Below are 25,860 nucleotides of genomic sequence, written 5' to 3' on the forward strand. Positions count from 1 at the left end.
GGAGTGACCTCAGCTTCAAATTCACAGTCCGCACGTCTCCACATACCCCATCAGCGGGAGATTCTGGGAGTAGCTTCAGAATACGGAGGGGACAAAAACAACTCATGATGCCAGATCAGCCACGCATGTTTTGGGAGCCAAACAGGAAAATCTTTGAAGATAAATACTAAAACTGTGGATGCTGGAATTTTGAGCAAACAATAAGAAGCTGGAGGCAAGTCAGCAGGTCACGTAGCACTCATGGGTAGAAATGGTCTCTCAATGTTTCAGGTCAGGGCTCTCTATCGAGATCTTATCCAATTTCGATAAAGGGTCCTGACCCGAAATGTCGTCTGATCATTTCTACCCATGGACGCTGCCTGACCTGCTGAGTTCCTCCAGTTTGTTATTGGTTGCTCGTTACCCCAGTGGGAGTGGGGTGAAGAAGGGGAAAGGTGGGGAGGGGACGTGGGGGGGGGGGGGGTTTGGGGAGGAAACAAACAATAAAAAGTTCTGAGATACACAGCTGTAGGGAATAGACAATAGATCCACAGAGAGAGAACATCTGAATCAATGATCCAGAAATAGACAGTTCAGTTACACAAAAAATAAGTACTGGAAACTAAAGCCGAGTGCAGAAGGCAGCAACAGGGCCAAACAGAAGATGAGAGTTTGTCTCTCTGCCTTGAGTTGGGCCTTTATAAAGAAGCCACGAAGAAACAGGAGCAGGAGTCGGACATGTGGGCTGTCGAGCTTGCTCTGCCATTCAACAAGATCATGGGCTGATCTGACGGTGGACTCAGCTCCACCTACCTGGCTTTTCCCTCAAAATCCTTCATTCCCAAACCACATAGATATCTATATAACTGTGTCTTAAGTACATTCAATGAGGTAGCCTCTACTGCTTCCTTGCGCAGAGAATTCCATGCATTCACTACTCTCTGAGAAAAGCAGTTCCTCCACATTTCCATACTAAATCTACTCCCCCCTCCCCCAAATCTTGAGGCTATGTTCCCTTGTTCTGCTGGAGGAGTCCTGAAATAGGCAGATCAGAGTGTGAGTGTGATGGAGGTGGATCTGAGAATGACCATGATCCTTTTAACTTCGCCGTTTTGGATGAGGGACAACTATTCTTGGCCTAATAGGTGAAGGTGCTTCCACAAGATAGTTCCAGTTAAATACCTTCTGACAAGAGAGAGGACAGTATCTGGAATGCGCTACCAGAGAAGGCAGTGCCATCAGATATAATCATTATGTTTATGAGGAATTTATTCAGGAAAGGCACAGACAAGGTAGGATGCACACAGTAAATGGTAGGGCACTGAGGAGGGTGGAGGAACAAAGGGATCTGGGAATTTAGATACATAATTCCCAGAAAGTGCCGTCACAGGTAGACAGGGTTGTGAAGAAAGTTTTTTGGCATCTTGACCTTCATTAATCAAAGTATTGAGTACAGGAGTTGGTGAGGTTGTACAAGACATTGGTGAGGTCAAATTTGGAGTATTGTGTGCAGTTCTGGTCCGCAAACTGCAGTAAGATTGAAAGAGTGCAGAGAAGATTTACTAGTATGTTGCTGGGTCTTCAGGAATTGAGTTACAGGAAAAGATTAAACAGGTTGGACTCTATTCCTTGGAGTGTAGAAGAATGAGGGGAGATTTGATTGAGGTTTACAAAATTATGAGAGATGTAGACAGAGTAAATGCGAGTAGGGTCTTTCCCCTTAGATTAGGAGAGATAAATACAAGAGGTCATGCACTTAGGGTAAAAGCGGAAAGGTTTAGGGGAACATTAGGGGGAACTTTTTCAATCAGAGAGTGGAGGGAATATGGAATGAGTTGCCATCTGACTTGGTAAATGTGGGCTCACTCTTAAGTTTTAAAAATAAACGTAGATACTTGGATAGGAGAGGTCTTGAGGGTTATGGAATAGGTGCAGGTCAGTGAGATTAGTGGTATGATGTGTTTGGCACAGACTAGAAGCGGTGAATGGCCTGTTTTCTGTGCAGTAGTATTCTATGACTACCAGCCCCCCCACATCTCCATCGGGCACACAAAACTCAAAACGGTCAACCAGTTTACCTATCTCGGCTGCACCATTTCATCAGATGCAAGGATCGACAATGAGATAGACAACAGACTCGCCAAGGCAAATAGCGCCTTTGGAAGACTACACAAAAGAGTCTGGAAAAACAACCAACTGAAAAACCTCACAAAGATAAGCGTATACAGAGCCGTTGTCATACCCACACTCCTGTTCGGCTCCGAATCATGGGTCCTCTACCGGCACCACCTACGGCTCCTAGAACGCTTCCACCAGCGTTGTCTCCGCTCCATCCTCAACATCCATTGGAGCGCTCACACCCCTAACGTCGAGGTACTCGAGATGGCAGAGGTCGACAGCATCGAGTCCACGCTGCTGAAGATCCAGCTGCGCTGGATGGGTCACGTCTCCAGAATGGAGGACCATCGCCTTCCCAAGATCGTATTATATGGCGAGCTCTCCACTGGCCACCGTGACAGAGGTGCACCAAAGAAAAGGTACAAGGACTGCCTAAAGAAATCTCTTGGTGCCTGCCACATTGACCACCGCCAGTGGGCTGATAACGCCTCAAACCGTGCATCTTGGCGCCTCACAGTTTGGCGGGCAGCAGCCTCCTTTGAAGAAGACCGCAGAGCCCACCTCACTGACAAAAGGCAAAGGAGGAAAAACCCAACACCCAACCCCAACCAACCAATTTTCCCTTGCAACCGCTGCAATCGTGTCTGCCTGTCCCGCATCGGACTGGTTAGCCACAAACGAGCCTGCAGCTGACGTGGACTTTTTACCCCCTCCATAAATCTTCGTCCACGAAGCCAAGCCAAAGAGAAAAGAGAAAGAAAGAGAAGTATTCTATAGTTCCCTGGTACATATATGGACCTTGGGAGTTGAAATAGGCAAAAGTCAACATGGACTGATGGGCTGATTGGTCTGTTTCTGTGCTGTACCCCATTGTTGTTCTTCATTATAACAACGCCATTGCAATATTTATCTCCTCCTGAAGGAACAGTTTAACATCTCATCCCATAGATGGCACCTCCAACTACATTATACTCCATTCAGTCGTGCTTGGGAACATCTGTTTGATCTTTTACATTGATCTTTTACATTTACAGTATAGTACAGGAACATGATGTCCAAATCAAAATAAAACTGTGCTGCTTGCACCTGATAGACATTCCCCAATCCTACTTGTGATGTTTCTTTTACTGTAATAAAGAAACTTGGATTATTTTATAACAACTATAATTTTATTAGCTTTAGAACTCACGATCTCGTGGAGGCATCCATTTTGAATCTAATCCTAGCTGCAAAAGCTCATCTCCTACTCCCTCTGGTGGTCAAGATTATCATTAGCACTGTATCATTACACCTTTCACATTCATGTATCTATCTAGAAGCCTCTTAAATGCTGGCAGCCCATTCCAGACCCCCATCACTCTTTGCGTAGAATATTTGCCCCCCCATCACTGTTGAACTTTCTCCCCCTAAACACATTTCCTCTAGTGTGTGATACTTTTACCCTAGGGGAAAGATTCTGCCTGTTCACTTTACATCACATGGGATGCTGCATAGGACCTTTCCTTGACCACAAAAAGCCTTTGGTGTGATCAGTTGCAGGGGAGTTTGACGCATTTTTCTCAAAACTGGGTGCATAAATTCCACCCGTTTGCTACTGCATGCCAACTGTGATCTTGACCAGCGAGTCCACAATTAACACAACCTCGGAGCAGACCAGCGTCAACCAAGTCTGTGGCATCGCCTGTACACACCTCCAAAGTACCTAGCCTGTTTGGGACTGTTGGATTCGGTCACTGTTGTGAGGATCTCCAGGAAGTTGTTGTGAACAGGAATATACACCCCCAAGGCTACACCATCTGCAAGGGGAGCAGAAAAGACCCATAGCCAACATAATTCTTGACAGTGGGAGCCGGATCACAGATCCCCTTGTTTCATGATCTCTTTCCTCAGTGGTGCTCGTTACCATTAAGATTAACCAGGAAAACCTGTAAACATAAAACACATCTCCACAGAACCCCCTTCTGAAAGATATCTACAAACATGGCTAACGCTTTTAGACTAGAGTGGTTCTCGCTGCATGCAGTACATGAGGGATGGGATGCGTGTGAATTGGAAGGGGGTCTGATATCCTTGGAGGTGGGTTGGTTGCACTACTCGGGATGGTTTAAACTAGTCTGGCAGTGGGAGTGTGGGGGGGGGGAGGAGGGTGGGGAGTGATGGGTCTCAAAATAATAGGGCATCAGATGAGAATGAGAATGCTGTATCTGATATGGACATCCAACCAAGCAGGTCAGTCAGCCAGGCCCGTTGGGATCAGGACAAGGAATGTGGAAGGTCTGATTGGCTAAAACACAAAATTCATTTCAGATTTATTTTAAGAGTACATATACCACATCATATACAACCCTGAGATTCTTTTCCTGTGGGCCAGGCAAAATTTCTAATTATCAGTATTGCAGAAAACTTTACTCAAGAAAGCATACGTATATAAAAGAGAGAAATGTAAACAAAGAAAGTATTGCAAACAAACTGACTGTGTAATACAGAAAATAAAGAATCAGAATTTATTCTCATGAACAAGTCATGGAATTCAGTACATTAAATATACAAAAATAAATAACATGCAAAGTAGGAGTCCTTAAATTAGTCTGATTGAGTTTGTTGTGTTAAAAAAAAATCCCCTTTAAAACTCCTTACTCACACTTAAACCTATGCCCTCATATTTTCGATATCTCTATCATTGGAAAAAGATTCTGTCCGTTTATCTTAACCATGCGTCTCATAATTTATATACGTCCATCAGGCCTCCTTCGCACCAGGGGTAACAAACCCAGCCAAACCAAGCACCACACAAACTGCTGGGGGAACTCAGCAGGTAAGGCAGTATCCCTGACAACCAATGTTTCAGGCCAAAACTTTATGACTGTCTATCATTTTCATTGGGTGCGCTCTGACCTACTGAGTTCCTCCAGCATTTTGCGTGTTGCTCCAATTTTCCACCATCCTGCTTACCCAATCTGAAAGGTTTCTTTGATTGATGCATAATAATAAAAAAATAGAATATGCAAGATTTACCTCAACTTTTGCCTGCCGTAAAGGTAAACGAAGAGCCACCATGAGCGATGCTCGGCGTCTCCAACAATAAGCGAAAGAGCAAATCTCTCCTCATAACTAAGGCCCTCCAATCTGGGCAACATCCTGGTGAATTTCCTCTGCACTCTCTCCAGTGTAACCACATCTTTCTTATCGTGTGGTGACCAGAAATACTCACAATACTGACAATGTGGGCTAACCGGCATTTTGTAAAGTTGCAACATAACCTCCCGACTCTTATATTGTCTGCCTCAACCTATGAAGGCAAGCAGGCCATATGCCTTCTTCACCACCCTTTCTCCCTCTGTTCCCTCTTTAAGGGAACTATAGGCTTTTGGGGCGGCACAGTTAGCGTTGCGGTTAGCGGGGTTTGGATCCAGTGCTGTCTGTAAGGAGTTTGTACGCTCTCCTTGTGTCTGTGTGGGTTTTCCCTGGGAGCTCCCACCCTTCAAAATGTACCTGAGGTTGTAGGTTAATTGGGTGTAATTGGGCAACACGGGCTCATGCTGACTGTCTTAACCCGCAAGCTCGCACAACATTCCTTAGTGCACTACCATTTCCTGTATAAGTGCAACTCCTATTTGACTTCCCAAAATCTATCACATCGACTGTATCAGGATTAAATTCAACCTGCCAAATTGTCACCCAAGTTTCCATCTGATCTTCTTGTAGCTTTAGACAACTTTCCCCCTATATGACCAACCTTCAAGTCATTCACAAATGATCACTTCTATAGATCAAAGGAATCATTTAAATTCCAAAGGGTTTAATTTTTTTAAAATGTTTAGAGATACAGCACGGTAATATGCCCTTCTGGCCCATGAGTTCATGTTGCCCAAATACACCCATGTGACCAATTAACTGACTATCCCCATTCGTCTTTGCAATGTGGGAGGAAACTGGAGTGCCCAGAGGAAACCCACGTAGTCACAGGGAGAACGTATAAACTCCTAACGGACATTGGTGGATTTGAACCCAGGTCACTGGCGCTGCAATAGCTTTGTGCTAACCTTACGACTCAATTGCTCAGGTTCTCCTCCCAGACCCACACTTCTACACCAGGGACCGATCTGGAAGCGAAACCTTTGCTTTACTACCGTGACTAAAATTACACGGTAGGCCGCTCAGTCAGTCCCATGCACCAAACATGGTCTCGCCCAAAGCTTTGCACAGGTGCAGGAACGCTTTCTTATTCTTCTCTTCAACCAACTTCTGGTGCGGTTAATTGCAATTTTTTCCCTAATTATTTATTTTTTAAATTACGGAACTGTAATTTAAAGCTATTTTACACCTGTAATGCACAATATTGCTCTGGCAAAACCACAAATTCTGTTACACATGTTCATGATAATAAACCAGATTCTGAGATGAGAAATAAATCCCCTCAGGCAATGCATGATCGCCTCAGGGAATCTATTCAGTATACATTAGGAAGCAAAATAGAGCAATAAAAATTTTCTGGCCTTTTTTGAAGTCTAGCTAAGAAAATTTGGAAGATATGATGGCCAGTTAAACATTATAGAGTCATGCAGTAGAGAAAGAAGCTTTCCTTTATTCAGAAATACAGCATGGTAGCTGGCCATTTTGGCCCAAGAACCCATGCTGCTCAATTACACCCAATTAACCTACAAGCTATGATACGTTATGAACGGTGGGAGGAAACTGGAGCACCCGGAGGAAACCCATGCAGATTCAGGGAGAACGTACAAAGTCCTTACAGACGGCGCCGGATTCGAACCTTGGTTGCTGGCACTATAACAGCATTGCACTAACCTCTACACCAGTGATTCTCAACCTTTTTCTTTTCACTCACATACCACTTTAAGTTTTCGTTATGCCACAGGAGCTCTGTGATTAGTTAGGGATTGCTTAAGGTGGTATGTAAGTGGAAAGAAAAAGTTTGAAAACCACTGTTTTAATTGTACCTAATTGACCTGTTATGTGCACGGTTTCAGAACTCCAAAGGAAATGGGCCAATGACAATTTTTCTCAAGCCACATATTTCAGTAACAATTGGGTCTAGAGCAGTGGTTCTCAACCTTTCCTTCCCACTCACATCTCACCTTAAGCAATCCCTTACTAATAACAGAGCACCAGTGGCATAGAGAATACGTAAAGTGGGATGTGAGTGGAAAGAAAAAGGTTGAGACGCACTGCTCTGTCCTAATTGTACCACCCAACAATCACAGCATTTACAGGCATTCATGTTTCACTCCATTCAGCATGAATTGAAAGACATGGTCCATTGCCTTCGACAGAGTTCTATTCAGGAGACCACAGCATCTAATTATCACTGTGTTGCCTCTGAGCTTCATAGTGGCAACTGAACTACGTTTGTCAGAGCTTGAGAAAGGGATGAGTGGGAGGCAAGCAGAGTCCCCTTCAGCTTCTCTTTCATCAGGATCTCCTGTGATCTTTTCTTTGCTTTATCATCTTCTCTTGGATAGGTTGGAGGGACCGTAGCCAAGCACAGGTAAATGGGAACGGCTCAGACTGGCAACTTGATTAGCATGGATGAGTTGGGCAGGAGGGACTTGAAACTTTGGTTCCCCTTTTTTTCCCATGGATACTGAGTGACCTGCTGAGTTTCTCCAGCCCACGTGTGCACTGCAAGTTTGCTTCTGTGCTGCTTTGCTCTCTGGGCCCTTAACCGTGCAGGATCAGGCAGGACTCACCATGACTTTGCGCAGGGTGTACCTCCTGGAACGGATATCGTCCATAAGCATCTCGTACGGCGTGAGCTGGTATTCAATGGGAAGCGGGTTGTACTGTCTTTCCTGTACCTTCTTCAGCTTCACACCGTTCCTCAAATCCCTCATCACTTGCACCCAGAAGCAAGCCTGAAAGTGAACAGTTGGGATGAACAAATGAATGAATGAGCTGATGTAAACACAAATTAAGTATAATTAAGTTGACACTAAGAGGAATTAAAGTAAAAGGCAGTATGGTTAGCATAACACTATTACAGCACTAACGTGCCAGAATCTCTCTTTATCACCCTATCTACTTTTGGCGCCATTTTCAGGGAATTATCTATCTGTATGTCCAGATTCCTCTGTTCTATTGCACTCGGCCGTCATGATCTTCTCGAACCTTGTCAACCTTTATTCCACGGAGAACAAACCTCAGTTACTCTAGTCTCAGCTTATAGTCTGGAGAGACACGAGACTACAGATGCTCAAATCTGAAACTAAATAAACCCAATTTGCTGGTGGACCTCAGCAGGTCAAGCCACAGTGGGAGAAAAAGAATGGCTGATGTCTCGCATTGGAAGACAGAGTGCAGGGGGAAGATAGCCAGTATTACAGGGCGGGAGAGATCGGACAGTAGGTCAGTAGGGGACAGGTAAACCAGCGAGGAGTGAAAGATGAGAGAGCTGCGGGAGGGGGGGGGGTGGGGGTGGGGGGTGATTGGCAGGTGCCAGACAAAATGAGAAATGGGGTAAGAGAAATAAATGGGGTCAGGTGAAGAAAGATGAGAAATAGAGGGTGAAGTTGGAGGTGGATGGAGGTGGGGGAGAGTATTTCCGTCAACCCAGAAGCACTCATGGTGATCTTTACTGCATCCTCTAGGAAAATTTCTCTCTATAATGTTTGGGACAAAGGCAGTGGTTTCTTTTATTTGCCTCTGTCCTCCACAGTTTTAAATTTGTAATCAAACAATTCACACGTGATCAAAATGCACTTTCCAGATTTTGAAACAACAGGGGATAGAATATGCCCTCCTTCACCCAGCCACCTTAAAAATAACAAAGCCGGAAGGGGAAAAGACATTTTTCGAGGACGTAAAGGAGGCGATGCTTTATGTTAAAAAAGAAATATCCTTACAGCAATTAAAATTAAAGATGATTATAATGGACTGTAACATTGATATATGGTTATATTATTTATGTGGACTTCTGTGATTGTTTATATCTAATATCGTTATATTTGTCATTAAAGGGGAACATTATGATGGACTATGGGATTGTATATATATCATTGGTGGGGTTATTTATATATATATATATATATATATATGTTGTTTTTATTTAAATTTTATTTATGAACAATAATGAATCGTACAATCAAAATACAATCCAATGGGGGAAGACAAGATTTTGTAGAAACTAAAGGAAATAAATTATTCATTGACTAAGTTCTTTCAAGAACTGTATAAATCAGAATCAGAGGGAGACCCTTCTAAAACAGAAGACTTCTTGCATGCATTGGAACTGTCCAATTTGGATCAGGAGGGGAAAAAGGGACTGGATATGCCTTTCTCGAGAAGAGATTGAACAAACTTTGAGCACTCTACAGGCGGATAAATCCCTGGAAGATGGTTTCCTCTTCGATTTTTTTATACAGAGCTTAAGGACCTTTTAATGTCCCTTCTTATTAAGATGGTGCATCAGGCAGCGGAGACACATACTCTCCTGGAGACTTTTTCAACAGCAATTATTACAGTGATCCCAAAAATAGATAAGGATCCATTGAAGCCCTCCTCCTATAGGCCTATATCCCTATTGAACACAGATTTTAAAATTATTGCAAAAGCATTGGCCAATAGGTTGGCAAAATATTTGCTGAAATTGATGAATCCAGATCAGGGTGGCTTCATTCAAAAAAGGCAAATTGCAGACATCGTAGCTGGATTGCTTAATATAATACATCCAGCACAGTCAGGGGAGGATCCGGGAGTGGCTGTATCTCTGGATGCGGAGAAGGCCTTTGATAGATTGGAATGGGTCGTCCTGTTTAAGGTACTGGATAAATTTGGATTGGGACAAACATTTATAAATTGGGTGAGGACACTGTATTATAAACCCCAAGCCAAAATGATTACCAATGGACAAATATCTCTGGTGTTCCCGCTGAGTAGATCTCGTAGACAGGGCTGTTCTTTGTCGCCAGCTCTGTTTATATTAGCTATTGAGCCACTAGAGGAAACCATTTGATGGGATCCAGACATAAAGGGGCATAAGGTGGACCAGGTGGAACACAAAATCAATCTATTAGCTGATGATGTTTTAATATATTTGACAGACCTTGGAGGGTCGTTGGCCAAACTAAGTATCACACTGGAAGATTATGGGAGGGTCTTGGGATTTAAAATAAATTTGGACAAAAATTAAATTAAAGGGGATGACAGACCCTATCAACAAGGACGCCAATTTAAGTGGCAACAGGAAGACATCAAATATTTGGGGATAAGAGTAGAAAAAGACTTAAGCAATATATATATGTGTTAAATTACCTCCCTTTGCTCCAAAAGATAGAGGAGGACTTGGTTAGATGGAGAGCTCTGTCCATAACATTAGTGGGCAGAGTGAATTGTATCAGAAGGAAGGTGATGCCAAGATTGCAATATCTTTTTCAAACACTGCCCATTCCATTGCCCAGCACTTCTTCAAGATACTCAATGAATGTGTCAGGAACTTTTTGAGGAGTGGGAAAGTGGCTAGAGTCTCCACAGAAAAATTAACATGGGAATACAAATTAGGTGGCCTAAAACTGCCAGATCTCAAAAAAATATATTTGGGCGTCCCAGGCGAGATTTATCGCCTCAATGTTTGAGGGAGGGGAGTCCCCCTTCCTGGGCATAAATTGGATGCGATAGGGGAAAGGATAGCAGGAGTGCTTATATACAAATGGAGCACCAAACTGATTTCCATGAAAGACAAATAACCCCATATTAAAACATATATACCAGACATGGCAAAAAATATATCAATGAATTGGATTGAAGGTGGGGCTATCTCCTAATATGCCCATGACCCGAACAATTTAATATCCATGGCGCTGGGCAACAGGATCCTGGACATCTGGTGCCAGAAAGGAATCAGGAGTATTAAGGGGGACCGTTATGATCAAGGGCAACTAATGTCATTCGAGCAATTGAGGATTAAATTTGGATTATCTAATAGAACATTCTTCTGCTTCCCACAATTGAGATCTTTCTTAATGGATAAATTAGGACAAACAATGACTCTGCCAGAGTGTAGTACCATGGAGATTCCAATTCAACAAGTGAATGTTGTAAGGTAAAACATCATGAGTGATTTCGACTCAGTCTGGTGTTTGTCTCACTCATTCATGAACAAAGCAGACCTAACAATGTACTTCAGTTTATTTCTAGAATGTTTTTCCTACATCAGAGTGAGGGCCCGAAAGCGGGATTACACCGGTCGAGGGAAAGATGGGAATTGGAGTTGGGTACAACGATTAATGAAAATTGGTGGGAAGGCTTGTGTCTGAACAGCATGACAGTGATTGTCAATGGTAGATATATGCTGGTGCAGTACAATTTCCTGCATCAGTTACACTTCATACCACACAAATTACATAAATACAAGTCAGAAATTTCAGGTATGTGTTTTGGATGCAGTGTAGAGGTTGGAACCTTTATCAATTCCACCTGGTTATGTACAGAGGTGAGATCCTTGGGGGCGTGGCATGATGGCGTAGAGTCTAGACGTGCAATCTCGACCTCTCTGGCCAGACTTTTAAATACCCATTTTTTTTAACCCTTTGTTTCCAAGTTTAAATTTTTTAAATTTTAGTTTAAAGTATTAAGGAATTATTATGGCCACTCATGGTAAAAAGACTAAATCTCAAGGTCAAAAGAAAATACATTTTCGAAGTGCTGAAGATTTGGGGCCTAGACGTCTTGAAGCAGCCCCAGGCTTAATTTCTTCATTGCCTAAATCCCAAGGATTGCCTGTGGAGGCTGAAAAGGAAATGCATCAGGCAGCATTACAATCTGAAGAAGTCGTTTTTCTTCGCGAATGTATGAGAAGACAATAAGATGCAGGGGGAGACCAGTGGCCACTCCCTGAAGAAGTCGGGATGCCGTCGCTGGGAGTCCAGAACCGCAGTAAATCTTTTAAAATGCCTTTTGTTGAATTGCCGCAGGAGCTGCAGTTACCTTGTTCTGCCACCATTTCAGACAGAGCAGAGCTGAACTTTACTGAATCACAATTGAAGGCAGCTGTTCAAGCTGTTATAAAACCTGGAATGGATTTGTTGACATCTCAAATGAATGAAATGGTTCAAATGAATGCTGGTATGAAGGCACATGTGGATGCATCTTATGAAGAATTAAAAAAATTTCAGACTGCTTTTTTGGACTGTAAACAACAAGTGACTTCTAACACAGAAAAAGTATTGAAGGTGGAAAAATCAGTCATAGAATTAGGAGATCGTGAGAAGGAGCTAGAAAGAAAAATAGATTATTTGGAAAATCAAAGCCGAAGTAATAATGTGAAAATTGTTGGTTTGCCAGTAGGTATAGAAGGACAAGATCCTCTTTGTTTTTTTAAAGACTGGATTCCGCAAATATTAGGGCAAGAAATTTTCTCTGGGGGATTGGCACTGGAAAGAGCCCATAGAGCTTTAAGAAAAACACCCTCAGCTTATACTTTTAGGTTTGGCCACGTAGAAATGACAGCTCCATAGTTGCTCCATTTAGGAAAATTAGTGTCCCTTCTGTGCCAAGCATCATGGAGGGCACTGTTCTTTCACATCGTCCCAAAGACTAAGTGACTAACATTGGGTATAATACTCCACTTTAAGGTTAGTCATCAATTTGTTAAATATGTTACTATTGAGGAAGGAGAACTTACCCAGTCAAAGTTATTGAGCTCATCGAGTTCCATGGGGGATTGGCAGCTAACATCCTTGTTGAGTGCTTGCATCCTCTTCAGATTCTACCAATTGAGAGATAACACGTTAGGATGATCAGACCATACAACGGCACACGTAGGAAGAGGCTGTTAGCCCCATCATCCCCGGGTCAGTCCTTTAAAAAGAGTTCTGCAGCTTATCAACCAGCACCCCTCCTTTTGTCCATGAATCCCTGTGCCTAAATGTGACCAAATCCATCAAAGAATTCTCTTGGAAGTAAAAAAAAACAGATCAAAATCAAAAGCAGAATCTGTTGAAATACTCAGAAGGTCAGAGGCACCCGTGGAGGCAGAATTATAGGAGAGACTTCAGGGCCATCAGTGTTGATCAGTACAGGGAGTCCCCGGGTTATGAGCGTCCAACTTACAGACAACTCGCACTTAAGAACAAATTGTACCTCCAATTCCCGCATGCGCGTAATGTTACCTCACGAATGCCCCTTCCTGTATGCAAGTCGATGGAACAAGAGCAAGTGTTAACTTTTAATCATGATCTTTTTAATTTTTTTCTATCTAAACTCTTTTAAGAATGTTTCTTTAATGTGTTTTTTTTATAGTTCTAAGACAAACATTTGACTAACTGATACTAATTAAGAACCGTATGTACCTGTTCCGACTAATCTACAAATTCGACTTAAAGACAGACATAGGAACGGATCTCGTTCGTAACCCGGGGATTCCCTGTACTAGAAAAATCAGAAGACAATTGTGTGCTTATGTTGTCGAGAATTGGAGAGAACACAGAGAAAGCTTATGATGGGGTGCAGACCAAGATTTTCAAGGTATTCCTCAACAATTTCAACACATACAATTCAAGCTGACACGCCACCTTTACGCCAAGGGGTCTGAGATGCAAACTATCGGTTGAGGATTCACCTTCGGCCCTCTCTGCGTTCTCAGATGGTCTTACTTCATTGAAAAGTAGGGCAGTCAGCCTGCGGTCACGAGCCAACATTTACCCCTCCTTCAACAAATCAGCACCACTGGGGAGGGGGGGGTGGAAAGGTGACACTTCCAAATATCTCAACAACCATTAACATTCTTTGGAACTTTCTGAAAGAGATGTGATAGGCACTGTGGAAATACAAAATTATTTTGCAGTTCTTATCGGGATGACTGAAAATGCATCACAGTAGACTTAATGACTCAAATTATAATGTTTCCTCAGAAGCTGTTCAGCACAGAGGCTGATAATTACAACAATTGGACGGGAGAAGCAGCAAGCTCTATTTTGGGAATACACAAAAGTATTAATTTCAACTGAAGAACTGAGGGCAACACATGGAAGAATAAGGGAGGAACAGATGGGAATGTGGGGAGAATGAAAGAGGGTTAGTCCCTTACCTGTGGGATTAATGAGGAATGTCAAGTACACATGTGCAGTCTCCCTTGGAGATCACACTTTGTTTCCCCACCCCCTCTACCCCCCCCCCCCCCCCAATCTGTTTTCGATGTCTCCAGGTGTGCTCTTACCTCTTTAGCACTCTTTATCTTGGCCAAGAAAGTCTGTAGCTCCATTGACTCTGCAAAGAGCGCCCGGCAAACAGCCTGATAATGGTTTGGAGCCTCCGATGGGGTGGTTAGGTGAGCAGCACATAACTGAGGAAGAGAGAAAGGAAGTTGGCTTTAATCACCACTCTCCTGCATTGTTCATCCAGCCATTCTGTTGACTGACACACATCAGTATTTCTGTGCTTTCTCCCAGCATAAATGTACCCTCTTCAATCATTTTCCCACACCGGCCCTACCTGGGTAACTCATGGAGCTCAAGTTTATAACACAGAACATTAAAGTACAAAACAGGCCCTTTGGCCCATGATTGTGCCATCCTATGTAAACCTGCTCCGCAATCTAATCCTTCCCTATCTCACATCCATAAACCTCTATTTTTCTTACATCCATGTGCCGTCTTTGTGCCTTTTGAATGTCCCCATTGTACCAGCCTCCGCCACCACTCACGTCAAAGCATTCGAGGCACCTCCTACTCTCTAAGTTAAAAAAAAACGTAGCTGTGAAATCTCCCCATAACTTTACTCTACTCACTTTAAACAGATGTCCTCTGGTATTTGCTATTGTTGCCCAGGAAAAAGGTGCTGTCTGTCCATCCTCATATTATTATGTACCTCTATAAAGTCACCTCTTATCCTTCAGCGCTCCAAAGAGAAAAGTCCTTGTTTTCTCAACCTTGTTTCATGTGACATGTTCTCCAATCCAGGCAACATCCTGGTAAATCTCCTCTGCATCCTCTCCAAAGCATTTTTATCCTTCCTGTAATAAGGCGACCAGACTTGAACGCTACACTCTAGTTGAACCAGAGTTTCATAGAGCTCACAGCTCTTGAACTTAATCCTCCAACTAATGAAGGCCAAGGCACCATTCACCTTCTTAACTACTCTATCAACGTGCATGGCAACCTAGAGGGTTCTGTGTACCTGGATGCCAAGACCTGTTCCCCCCCCCTGTTTCTTTATGCCCATTGCTCCATCATGAATAGGGGGAGGGGAATACTATTTTAGCACCTTGGGCTGTGCCATGTCACAGGGCCATTTGCCATGCAGGTTGATACTCACCATTCCTGTGTTATCCATCAGAGCGAGCGAGAACTGTGCAGGGTGGACAGGGCACTCTGCCTGATTATCTACCTGTCAGATGAAGATGGAAGTCTGCCACACTTTCTCCCCAGGAAAGTTCCACAGCAGAAAATTTTTCCTGTTCCAGCCAACTACGCGCTCTCTCTCTCTCTCGCAGCATATTTTAATTAGGATTATTCAGCATGAGCTCCACCTGAGTGTGCTTAAAATCTATCTAAGTATAAAACTAGGCAGGCCATGATTCAACATCAGTGGTCCTGCTGAGTGTTCTGAAGTGAGAAAAGCTTGCATTAATTTTTCATATTTAAATTTTAAATTTTTTTTTGTCACACAGCACAATAACAGGCCATTTCGGCCCACGAGTCTGTGCCGCCCAATTTATACCCCATTAACCTGCACCCCCGGTACGTTTTGAATGGTGGGTGGAAACCAGAGTCCCTGGGGGAAAACCCACGCAGACACGGGGAGAACGTTAAAAACTCCATAAGGACAGTCCGGGATTCGAACCCCAGTCCCGATCGCTGGCTTTGCGCTAACCTATTTAACACCTGAATCCACTACCATTTCTGAAGAAAGGTTAAATTTATTTATCATTTTATACCTAGAACACTGAGAAAAATTATTTTTAAATCAAATCATATATGATTTATTGCCATGTACAAAAATCAGAAATGTAGTATTACACAAAATTGACTTTAGTCTCCCATAAAACACACAAATATTTGCCATTAGTATTGCTCGCTGCCCTTGACAGTTAGAGAAAGAGAACCAAAAGAGAATTCCCAAGTGTCCGTGGATTCGGCTCCAGCATTGTCACAACCTCAGCAGTTATCTCATTGTTTGGGGTATAATTTATAGAGTATAGAGTGACAAAGATCAATTGGTATCAAGCAAGGGCAGCATGAGACCATTGTGGTGGGGTTCATTCAGGAGCCTGATGGCTGCGGGGAAGAAATTGTTTTTAAGCCTGTTGGTGCATACGTCCAACGGGAGGAGGGAGAAGAAAGGGTGTCCTGTTCCTTCGCTATTTTGTCTGGGATGTTATTTATCCCATAAAATATCTGAATTTGTTGAAACTTTGCTGCATGAAAGGACCATTTAAATCAGTGGTTTTCAAACTTTTTCTTTCCACTCACATCCCACTTTAAATAATCCCTAGATCAGAGGTACTTAAAATGGGATGTGAATGGAAAGAAAAAGTTTGAAAACCACTGTTTTAATTGTACCTAATTGACTCGTTACGTGCACGATTTCATACTCCACAGGAAATGGGCCAATGACAATCTTTCTCAAGCAAAATATTTCAGTAACAATTGGGTCTAGAGCAATGGTTCTCAACCTTTTTTTCCCCCACTCACATACCATTTTAAGTAATCCCTTATTAACCTCCGAGTACCTATGGCATAGGGATTACTTCAAGAGGAAAGAAACATTTGAAAACCATTTATTTATATCATTTGCAAATTCCAGTAATTTTGTTGGCAAATTTATTTTTGTAGCTTGGCACAGCTGGCACTATAAAAACACAGCTCAGTAATCTGCATCTCAGCTCAGCAGTTCTCAAAACAAAAGCCAGCGGTAGGATTTTATCTCGTTTCTGCCAGGTCTGTTTGAAAGGTTTGTGATAATGCAGCAAAGATGGCACACATAATCTCTCATTCACAATGGGGTGAGGTGGTAGGACGGACAGTAGGTTGAAACAGCTTCATATGTACTTGGTAGCTGCAAATAATCTTGAGTCTTGATAGTACACAACAATGAAAAACCCCAGAGTGGTTTTCATTAATCGTTGAAAGGACTGAAGATTGTGAGCAAACATCCTCTCTCCAAACAAACCAGCTTTTATGCAGCGTGAAAGGTTCAGGTTTTTAAAGTAATTTGTTACATTTCAAGATTCTTTTATTGTCATGCAATAAAACAGCAAATGTGATATTACACAAAATTTCCTATAATCTACTCGAAGGCAGATAAAGATTCGCCATCAGCAGAAATTGCCTGGCTCCCCTTACAGCCAGAGAAAGACAAGCAAAAGAGAGTTCCCCCCAGAGGAAATGAGTGTCTGTGGATTTGCCTCCAGTACTCCTGCAGTCTCCGACCATACGTGATCACATTGAAAGAAAACAATCTTCGACAAAGTGCAATCCTGCCACATGGAGTGTCAGTGCCTGGGACCTGTTGTTAACCAGAATATTCCCATTATAATTGCTGGAACATCTTCAACTATTTACTATAAAACTAGGGCAACACTGCTACCCCAAGTCAAGTCAAATCAAGTTTATTGTCATCTGATTGTACAAGAACAGCCCAATGAAACAGCGTCCTCCAGTCTTTGGTACAAAACACGCAGACACATAACCAGACATAACACACATACATACAAACAATGTATATGCAGAACATGTATTTCAGCTATTCAAATAAATAAATAAATATTGTTTCATGAATATGAGGGTCTCGGATGGATAGTATGAGCAGTTCCTTTGGTCGTTCATTATTCTCTTCTACATGGGATTCCATTTTGAAATTGGTAAATTCATCTTCTCTATGTACCCGACACTCATTATTACAATTTAAAGTAGTACATCAAGCTTACTTCTCCAAAGATCAATTGGCTAAATTCTATTCAAATAGTTCTTCAAAATGTGACAGATGTACGACTGAAGAAGGTACATGTTTTGGTCATATCCTTCTCTTCCCATGTATTGGGAAAGTATTTTTCATATCTTATCTTTAGCTTTTAATATTAATTTGACTCCTAATCCTTTTCCTTCCCTGTTTGGAACAAGGAAGCCAACTGACTTGAATTTGTCTGAGCTCCAATCCCATGTAGTTGCTTTCCTCTCCTTATCGCTGGAAGAGTTGTATTAGTGAGACGGAAAGATGCTGTCCCTCTTACTCACTGTCTGATGTGATGGCGTGCCTGACTTTAGAAAAAATTACATGTTCTACTACTGAAATTAACTTCGTAAATTTATGGGGTCCTTTGTTAATTATTTTCATAATTTACAAGATTATTTAGATCCTGCTTTGTGGTTTGGTTGTTTACCCCTTTACAGTAGTGGAACACATATGTTCACAAGGGAGGGGTGCTTTCTTTCTTCTTTGTTTTTTTCAATGTATCTTAGGTCATTTGTAGCCATACGTAATAGTAGATCTACTTTGTTGGATACTTATTCTTATTATTATTACCTATGTACGATTTACTTATAAAACAATAAAAATATTGAAAAAGGTCATTCAGGATTCTCACTGCCCGTGGGGAGAGCCTGTTCCTCATCCTGGTGGTCAGGCTCTGATCCTCCTGTGTCTCTTCTCTGACGGGAGCAGCCGAAAGATGATGTTGTCTTCAGGGTGGAAGGTCCTCAATGATTTTGTGCACCATCTTCAGATAACGATCCTGGTAGATCACGTTGATGGGGTAGGGGGGTGGGGGAGGGAAGGGAGTCTCCAGTGATCCTCTCTGCCACTCTTATGGTCCTGTGGATTGACCTCTGATCCATTTCTCTGCAGCAAACATACCACACTGTGACACAAGACGGCCAGGATGCTCTCAACAAAGCTCCTGTAGAAGGCTGTCCAGTGGCCTTGCCCACTTCAATCCTTTCAGGAAGTGCAGTCGCTGTTACACCTTCCTGACAAGTGAGGAGACGTTGCTTTTCCATGATAGGTCACAAGTTCAGTGAACTCCAAGGAACTCAAGTCCAAACTAACTCCATGTCCCATTCACTTCTCTAACCTGCCTCTGGATAAGCAACGTCAACTTAAATTTCTCACACGTTTGCAAATCCTTCCAAGCTCCTGCATGTCACTGAAAACCCTTCCAGCCTTCTAATCTTCCAAAGAACCTTTACACCTACATTTCTGTCTCTGGTTCAATCCCAATAGAAACTAAACCTTCAGCTGCAATAAGAACTTAAGAAATAAGAGCAGGAGTCACCGTCTGGGCCCGTCACACTTACTCCACCATTGAATAAGATCATGGCTGATCTGGACATGGACTCAGCTCCACTTATCTGCCTGAGTGAAACATGATAGGCTGCAGACGCTATGATTACAGTAAACACACCAAAATGCTGGAGGAACTCAGCTGGTCTTTTCATTCTAAAGGAGACAAAGATATATTGCCGAAATTTCGGGCCTGGGCCCTCCTTCAAGGAAACATCAGAAAAGGCAGAAGCAGGATATATCAGAAAGTCTCAGAATTCAAACAGGGGGGAACAAAAGGTGTTAATTGGATGTGATAAAGGTCTAGGTAGAATTTATCATGTCTGTGCGAAAGGAGACGGAATGGAGAGAAATGGGGGAAGAAGGGGAACTGTGGGAGTTTTTGAATGGAAGTCAGAGAAGTTGATATTAATGACATCTGGTTGGAGGAAGATGAGGTGTTCTTCCTCCAATTTACGGGTGGTCTCAGTCTGGCAGTACTTGAGACCATGGACAGACACGTCAGCAAGGGAATGGGGTAGAAAACTGAAATGGGTGGCTATTGGGAGGTCCACGCTTTTGCTGTTCAAATGGGTAGCCTCCAACTTTGTCTCCCAACCCTGTCCCATCCGTTTCTACCTCCTACCCAAGATCCTCAAACCCAATTGTCCTGGCAGAGCCACCACGTCCGCGTGCTTTTGCCCCACTGAATTGGACTCCACTTACTTTGACTGTTTTGTCCCCCTGGTCCAATCCCTCCCCACCTACATCCAGGACACTTCACACGGCCTCCATCACTTCAACAACTTCCAGTTCCCTGAACTCAATCCCCTCATGTTTACCATGGACATTCAATCCCAATACACCCCCAATCCCCCTATTGAAGGCCTCAAAACCCTTCATTTCTTTCTGGACAATAGAACCAACCAGTCCCACTTCATCACCACCCTTCTCTGGCTGGCAGAACTTTTCCTCACCGCCAATAATTTCTCCTTTGACTCATCCCACTTTCTCCAGGTTAAAGAGGTAGCCATGGTACCCGCATGAGCCCCAGCTGTGCCTGCCTTTTTGTTGGCTACGTGGAGCAATCCATGCTACAAGCCTACACAGGTAAGGCCCCTCAACTCTTCCTCCGCTACGTCGATGACTACTTTGGTGCTGCCTCATGTACCCATGATGAGCTCGTTGACTTCATCCATTTTGCTGCCAACTTCCAGCCCAACTTGGTCCATCTCTAGCAACCCTCTCCCTTTCCTCGATCCCTCCGTCTCCATCTCAGGAGACACACTCTGGACAGACATCTTCTACAAACCCACCAACTCCCACAGCTACCTTGACTACACCTCATTCCACCCTGCCCCCTGAAAGGATTCCATTCCTTTCCATTCTCTCAATTCTTCCATCTCCGTCGCATTAGCACCCAGGATGAGGACTTCCATGCCAGATCATCAGAGATGTCCTCTTTCTCCAAACAACATGGTTTTCCCTCTACCACCATCAACTCGGCACTCACTCACATAACCTCCATTAGCTGCACATCTGCCCCCATGCGCAACAAGGACAGGATTCCTCATCCTCACCTACCATCCCACCAACCTCCCCATCCAACACATCCTCCTCCTCTCTCCACCTTCCACAGGGACCATTCCCTCCGTGACTCTCTTGTCCATTCTTCCCTCCCCACCAATCGTCCCCTTGGGACCTACCCCAGTGACCGCAAGAGATGGTCCATTTGTACCCACACCTCCTCCCTCAGCACCATTTGGGGCCCCAAATAGTCCTTCCAAGTGAATCTGCAGGTGTCATCTATTGCTCCCATTGTGGTTTCCTCTACATCTGAGAGACTGGACCCAGATTGGGAGATTGCTTTGATGAGCACCTCATTTCTGTCCGCCGCAATAGCGTGGATCTCCCAGTGGGCACCCATTTCAATTCCCCATCCCATTCTCTTGCTAACGTGTCTGTTCATGGTCTCGTGTACGGCCAGACTGAGACCACCTGTAAATTAGAGGAACGAGACCTCATCTTCTGACTGTGCACCCTCCAACTGGATGGTATTAACATCGACTCCTCTGGCTTTCATTTAAAAAAATCCCCCATCCCCTTCTTCCCCCATCATCTCTCCATTCCTCATCTCCTTTCGCACAGACATGATAAATTCTACCTAGACCCTTATCATATCCAATTAACACATTTTGTTGGTCTGGATTCCACCCCCACTATTGGAATTCTGAGACTTTCTGATATATCCTGCTTCTGTTTTTTCTGATATTTCCTTTCAGAAGGGCTCAGGCCTGAAATTTTGGCAATATATCTGTCTCCTATAGATGTTGAATAGACCAGCTGAGTTTCTTCAGCATTTTGGGATGTTTATCCACTTTCCATAAATATGCGTGTATAATGCATAAAATTTTGTACCAAAGTTTGAGCTCAAAATAGGGGGTCGAATTATACTCGCATATTTACAGCAGCGCGAATCGGGTGGGCTGGGGGAAGAGAGACAGCAGCGCGAATTGGGCGGGTGAGGGGGGAGAGAGATAGCAGCGCGAATCGGGCAGGCGAGGGGGGAGAGAGATGGCAGCGCGAATCGGGCGGGCAAGGGGGGGAGAGAGAGACAGCAGCCCGAATAGGGCAGTCGAGGGGGGAGAGATGGCAGCGCAAATCGGGCGGGCAAGGGGGAGAGAGACGGCAGTGCGAATTGGGCAGTTGAGGGGTGGAAACGGCAGCGTGAATCAGGCAGAGGTCGTATTATACATGGGGGTAAATTTTTTCTCTTTTTTCCCCCCTCAAAAATGGGGGTCGCATTATACTTGAAGCGCATTATACACACATATTTACGGTACCTGCCTGTTTCCCCATATCTATAATTTGTCAAAAATCTGCATTCAATGAAGCAAACCCTATTGCTTATTTTGTCAGAGAATTTTATTGATTCACTAATCTCTAGATTCAAGATTCAATTTATTGTCATAGTAATAAAAAAGTGTTGCATTACTTGTTGCCTGCTGCAAGGCAGACAGATTCACCACTGGCAGGGATTGCCTAACCACCTCTTACAAACTTACAGTCAGAGACAGAGAAACAAAAGTGAGGCCCCCCCAGAGTAACCGAGTGTCCATAGATTCACCTCCAACGGTTCCGCATCCACACAGTCCAAATGATTGGCAACCCGAGCTCCAGATCTTAACCTGCAACATGGCCAGGGACCCTCCAGTACCCATATATGTTACCCCTCCAACCAGTTCCAGCCAGTTTGAGCCAGTTTCCAGCAGTCTGCAGCCTGGCACAATTCTCGCAACAGCAGTGTCCAGTAGCCCATAGCTTCCGCGGGTTCCTCGTCTCGAGTTGCCAGCAGCTCGCCGCATGCGCTAGTCTCTCAGCCACGGAGCCTCCTCACTGGGCCATCGCCGTGGTTACCGTCCCTGCAGGTCGTCTCCTCTGCTTATCCCTCTCTTCCCGTCCTCTGGTGCCCTGCTTCAGTCCCGGAGTCTGCAGCCCCTAGTGGCTGCCGATTAATAGGCACCGCCATCCTGGGCACAGAACCGCGGGATTTCAACTAAAACCACCGTAGACTCCCTCAACGGGCCATTCAAACCCCGCACAGAGTCGACGACAGTCGACTGGATGGGCTGGACCGCACGGGAGCGCTGCATCTCTGCTCCCTCACTCTCCACGGGTCCGCACCAGCAGCAGTGCGGCCGCTCCAGTGGCTCCAGCGGGCACTGGGCAGAGGTTACTCTTTTTTGAAAAGTTTATTTATTTAAGAAAATTGTTAATAGAAAAACAATATATGGTCCAATATAAGTAATTTCATATAATTATTAATATAATATAATAATTGCCCATTCAGAGCCAGCTCTTCAGCGCTTGATGTCCTGCTTTGCGGAAACTGCCAAAATGTTTGGTCTGGAAGTCAGCCTGAAGAAAACTGAGGTCCTCCATCAGCCAGCTCCCCACCATGACTACCAGCCCCCCCACATCTCCATCATGCACACAAAACTCAGAATGGTCACCCAGTTTACCTATCTCGGCTGCACCATTTCATCAGATGCAAGGATCGACAACGAGATAGACAACAGACTCGCCAAGGCAAATAGCGCCTTTGGAAGATTACACAAAAGAGTGTGGAAAAACAACCAAATGAAAAACCTCAAAGATTAGCGTGTACAGAGCCGTTGTCATACCCATACTCTTGTTCGGCTCCGAATCATGGGTCCTCTACCGGCATCACCTACGGCTCCTAGAACGCTTCCACCAGCGTTGTCTCCGCTCCATCCTCAACATTCATTGGAGCGACTTCATCTCCAACATCGAAGTACTCGAGATGGCAGAGGCTGACAGCATCGAATCCACGCTGCTGAAGATCAAACTGTGCTGGGTAGGTCACGTCTCCAGAATGGAGGACCATCGCCTTCCCAAGATCGTGTTATATGGCGAGCTCTCCACTGGCCACCGAGACAGAGGTGCACCAAAGAAGAGGTACAAGGACTGCCTAAAGAAATCTCTTGGTGCCTGCCACATTGACCACCGCCAGTGGGCTGATATCGCCTCAAACCGTGCATCTTGGCGCCTCACAGTTCGGCGCGCAGCAACCTCCTTTGAAGAAGACCACAGAGCCCACCTAACTGACAAAAGACAAAGGAGGAAAAACCCAACGCCCAACCCCAACCAACCAATTTTCCCTTGCAACCGCTGCAACCGTGTCTGCCTGTCCCGCATCGGACTTGTCAGCCACAAACGAGCCTGCAGCTGACGTGGACATTACCCCTCCATAAATCTTCGTCCGCAAAGCCAAGCCAAAGAAGAAAAATATATAAAAAATATAAAAACATAAGCACAAAAAAAAGAAAAAGAAAAAAAAATTAATAAAAAAATTATACCCCTCCCACCCATCAGCCAGCTCTCTTAGGGAGAGCTAAAAAAAAAGGAAAATATATTAATACCTCAAAGTATATCTAAATGCATATATTCCAAATACAGTAACCACTTATTAACAAAAAAATAATAAATAGCTTCCAGATTATATGTAATTTTTTCCATAACAATATAAGCTTTCAATTCATTCTGCCATCGCGTTATATTAATCACTGTGTTATCTTTCCATGTACTTGCTACACATTTACAAGCTACAGACAGTACTAAATGTACAAATTCAATCTGAAATTTATCCAGCCCTAGTCCCTTTAAAGGAACCATGTTCCATTAAAAAAATAGATGGATCTAATGGTAACTTAATGTTATATAATTTTTCCAAAATTAACCTAATTTCTTGCCAAAATGGTGTACATGAACAGAAGACCAAATAGCATGTAAAAAGGTACCAGTACATACACCACATCTAAAACAAGAATCTGAGTTACTAAAACCATATTTTTTCAATTTCTCTGGAGTTAAATATAATTGATGTAAAAAATTATAATTAACCATTCTATACCATACATTCATCAATTTAGTTACACTGTCAAAGCCCAATAATCTTCAGGAAAAACAAAAGCTAAATCATTTTCCCACTTAAGCTTAGACTTCTCCCATTCCAGTTTATCCATATTGTCTTGTAGCACTTGATACATAACAGAAATATATCCCTTTTTTGGTATAGAAGAAATCAAAGATTCAAATTCCGTCAATACAGGTAAAGTCATCTCTCTACATGTCTTTCACCAGAGCTCGAAGTTGACATAAACCAACAAAGAATTTTCAGCAATATCAAAACATTCCCTCAATTGATTAAAGGAAAGAAACTGTCCTTCTACAAAACAATCCTGCAATGTCTTTATACCCTTAAAATCCCAACTCTTTAAATACTTATTACATATTGAAAGAGGAATAAGCTGATGGGGTTATAATGGGGTTAAAATTGACAATTTACCTTTTGATCCTAAAATCTTATTTCTTTTAGTCCACACTTAAATGCTTTAATATCAGCATATTATATTCCCACAACAAATTTATATTCCATTGATACATAAATTGACGCACCTCAATTTCAGAAATGAAAGCCATCTCAACTTTCGCCCAACTTGGAGGTTGGTCCAAATCCATCAATCTACTAATAAATTTTAACTGGGTTGCTTCATAATAATTTTGAAAATGAGGTAATTGAAGCCCACCTAACGCATACTTCCAAGTAAGTTTATGTAATGCTACCCGCGATAATTTACCTTTCCATAAAAATTCTCTCACGGCTTTATTTAAATCCTGAAAAAATCCCTTTAAAAGAGGACAATACCGACTGAAATAAATATTGAATTCGAGGAAAAATATTCATCTTAATACAATTAACTTGACCAATTAAAGTTAATGGGAGATCTTTCCATTTAATTAAATCTGCTTTAATGTTTTTTTTTAGTAAAGGAACATAATTTAACTTATATAAAGATTGACGATCAGCATTTACAATTATTCCTAAATATTACATTTTATCAGACCATTTCAATTTTATAATATCTTTATATTCTGAATAATCTTCTTCTCCAACTGGCAAAATTTCACTCTTATCCCAATTAACCTTATATCCAGATAATGCTCCATATTGCAATAAACATTCCTGCA

At 43.1% G+C, this 25,860-nt stretch overlaps 1 protein-coding gene across 3 annotated transcripts in view; it reads right to left on the minus strand.

Moving 5' to 3' along the window:
* Positions 1 to 25,860, minus strand: part of LOC138755807 (protein spire homolog 1-like) — a 230,648-nt gene that overhangs the window by 77,643 nt on the left and 127,145 nt on the right. For all 3 annotated transcript variants that reach the window (XM_069922452.1, XM_069922451.1, XM_069922450.1), the window contains exons 4-6: positions 14,267 to 14,392; positions 12,734 to 12,817; positions 7,806 to 7,970 (exon numbers count right to left, since the gene is read on the minus strand). In XM_069922452.1, coding sequence (XP_069778553.1) covers positions 7,806 to 7,970; positions 12,734 to 12,817; positions 14,267 to 14,392 — 375 coding nt within the window. The remainder of the gene's footprint in view (positions 1 to 7,805; positions 7,971 to 12,733; positions 12,818 to 14,266; positions 14,393 to 25,860) is intronic.

Source organism: Narcine bancroftii, chromosome 2 (genome assembly GCF_036971445.1).
Source record: "Narcine bancroftii isolate sNarBan1 chromosome 2, sNarBan1.hap1, whole genome shotgun sequence".
Lineage (NCBI taxonomy): Eukaryota > Metazoa > Chordata > Chondrichthyes > Torpediniformes > Narcinidae > Narcine > Narcine bancroftii.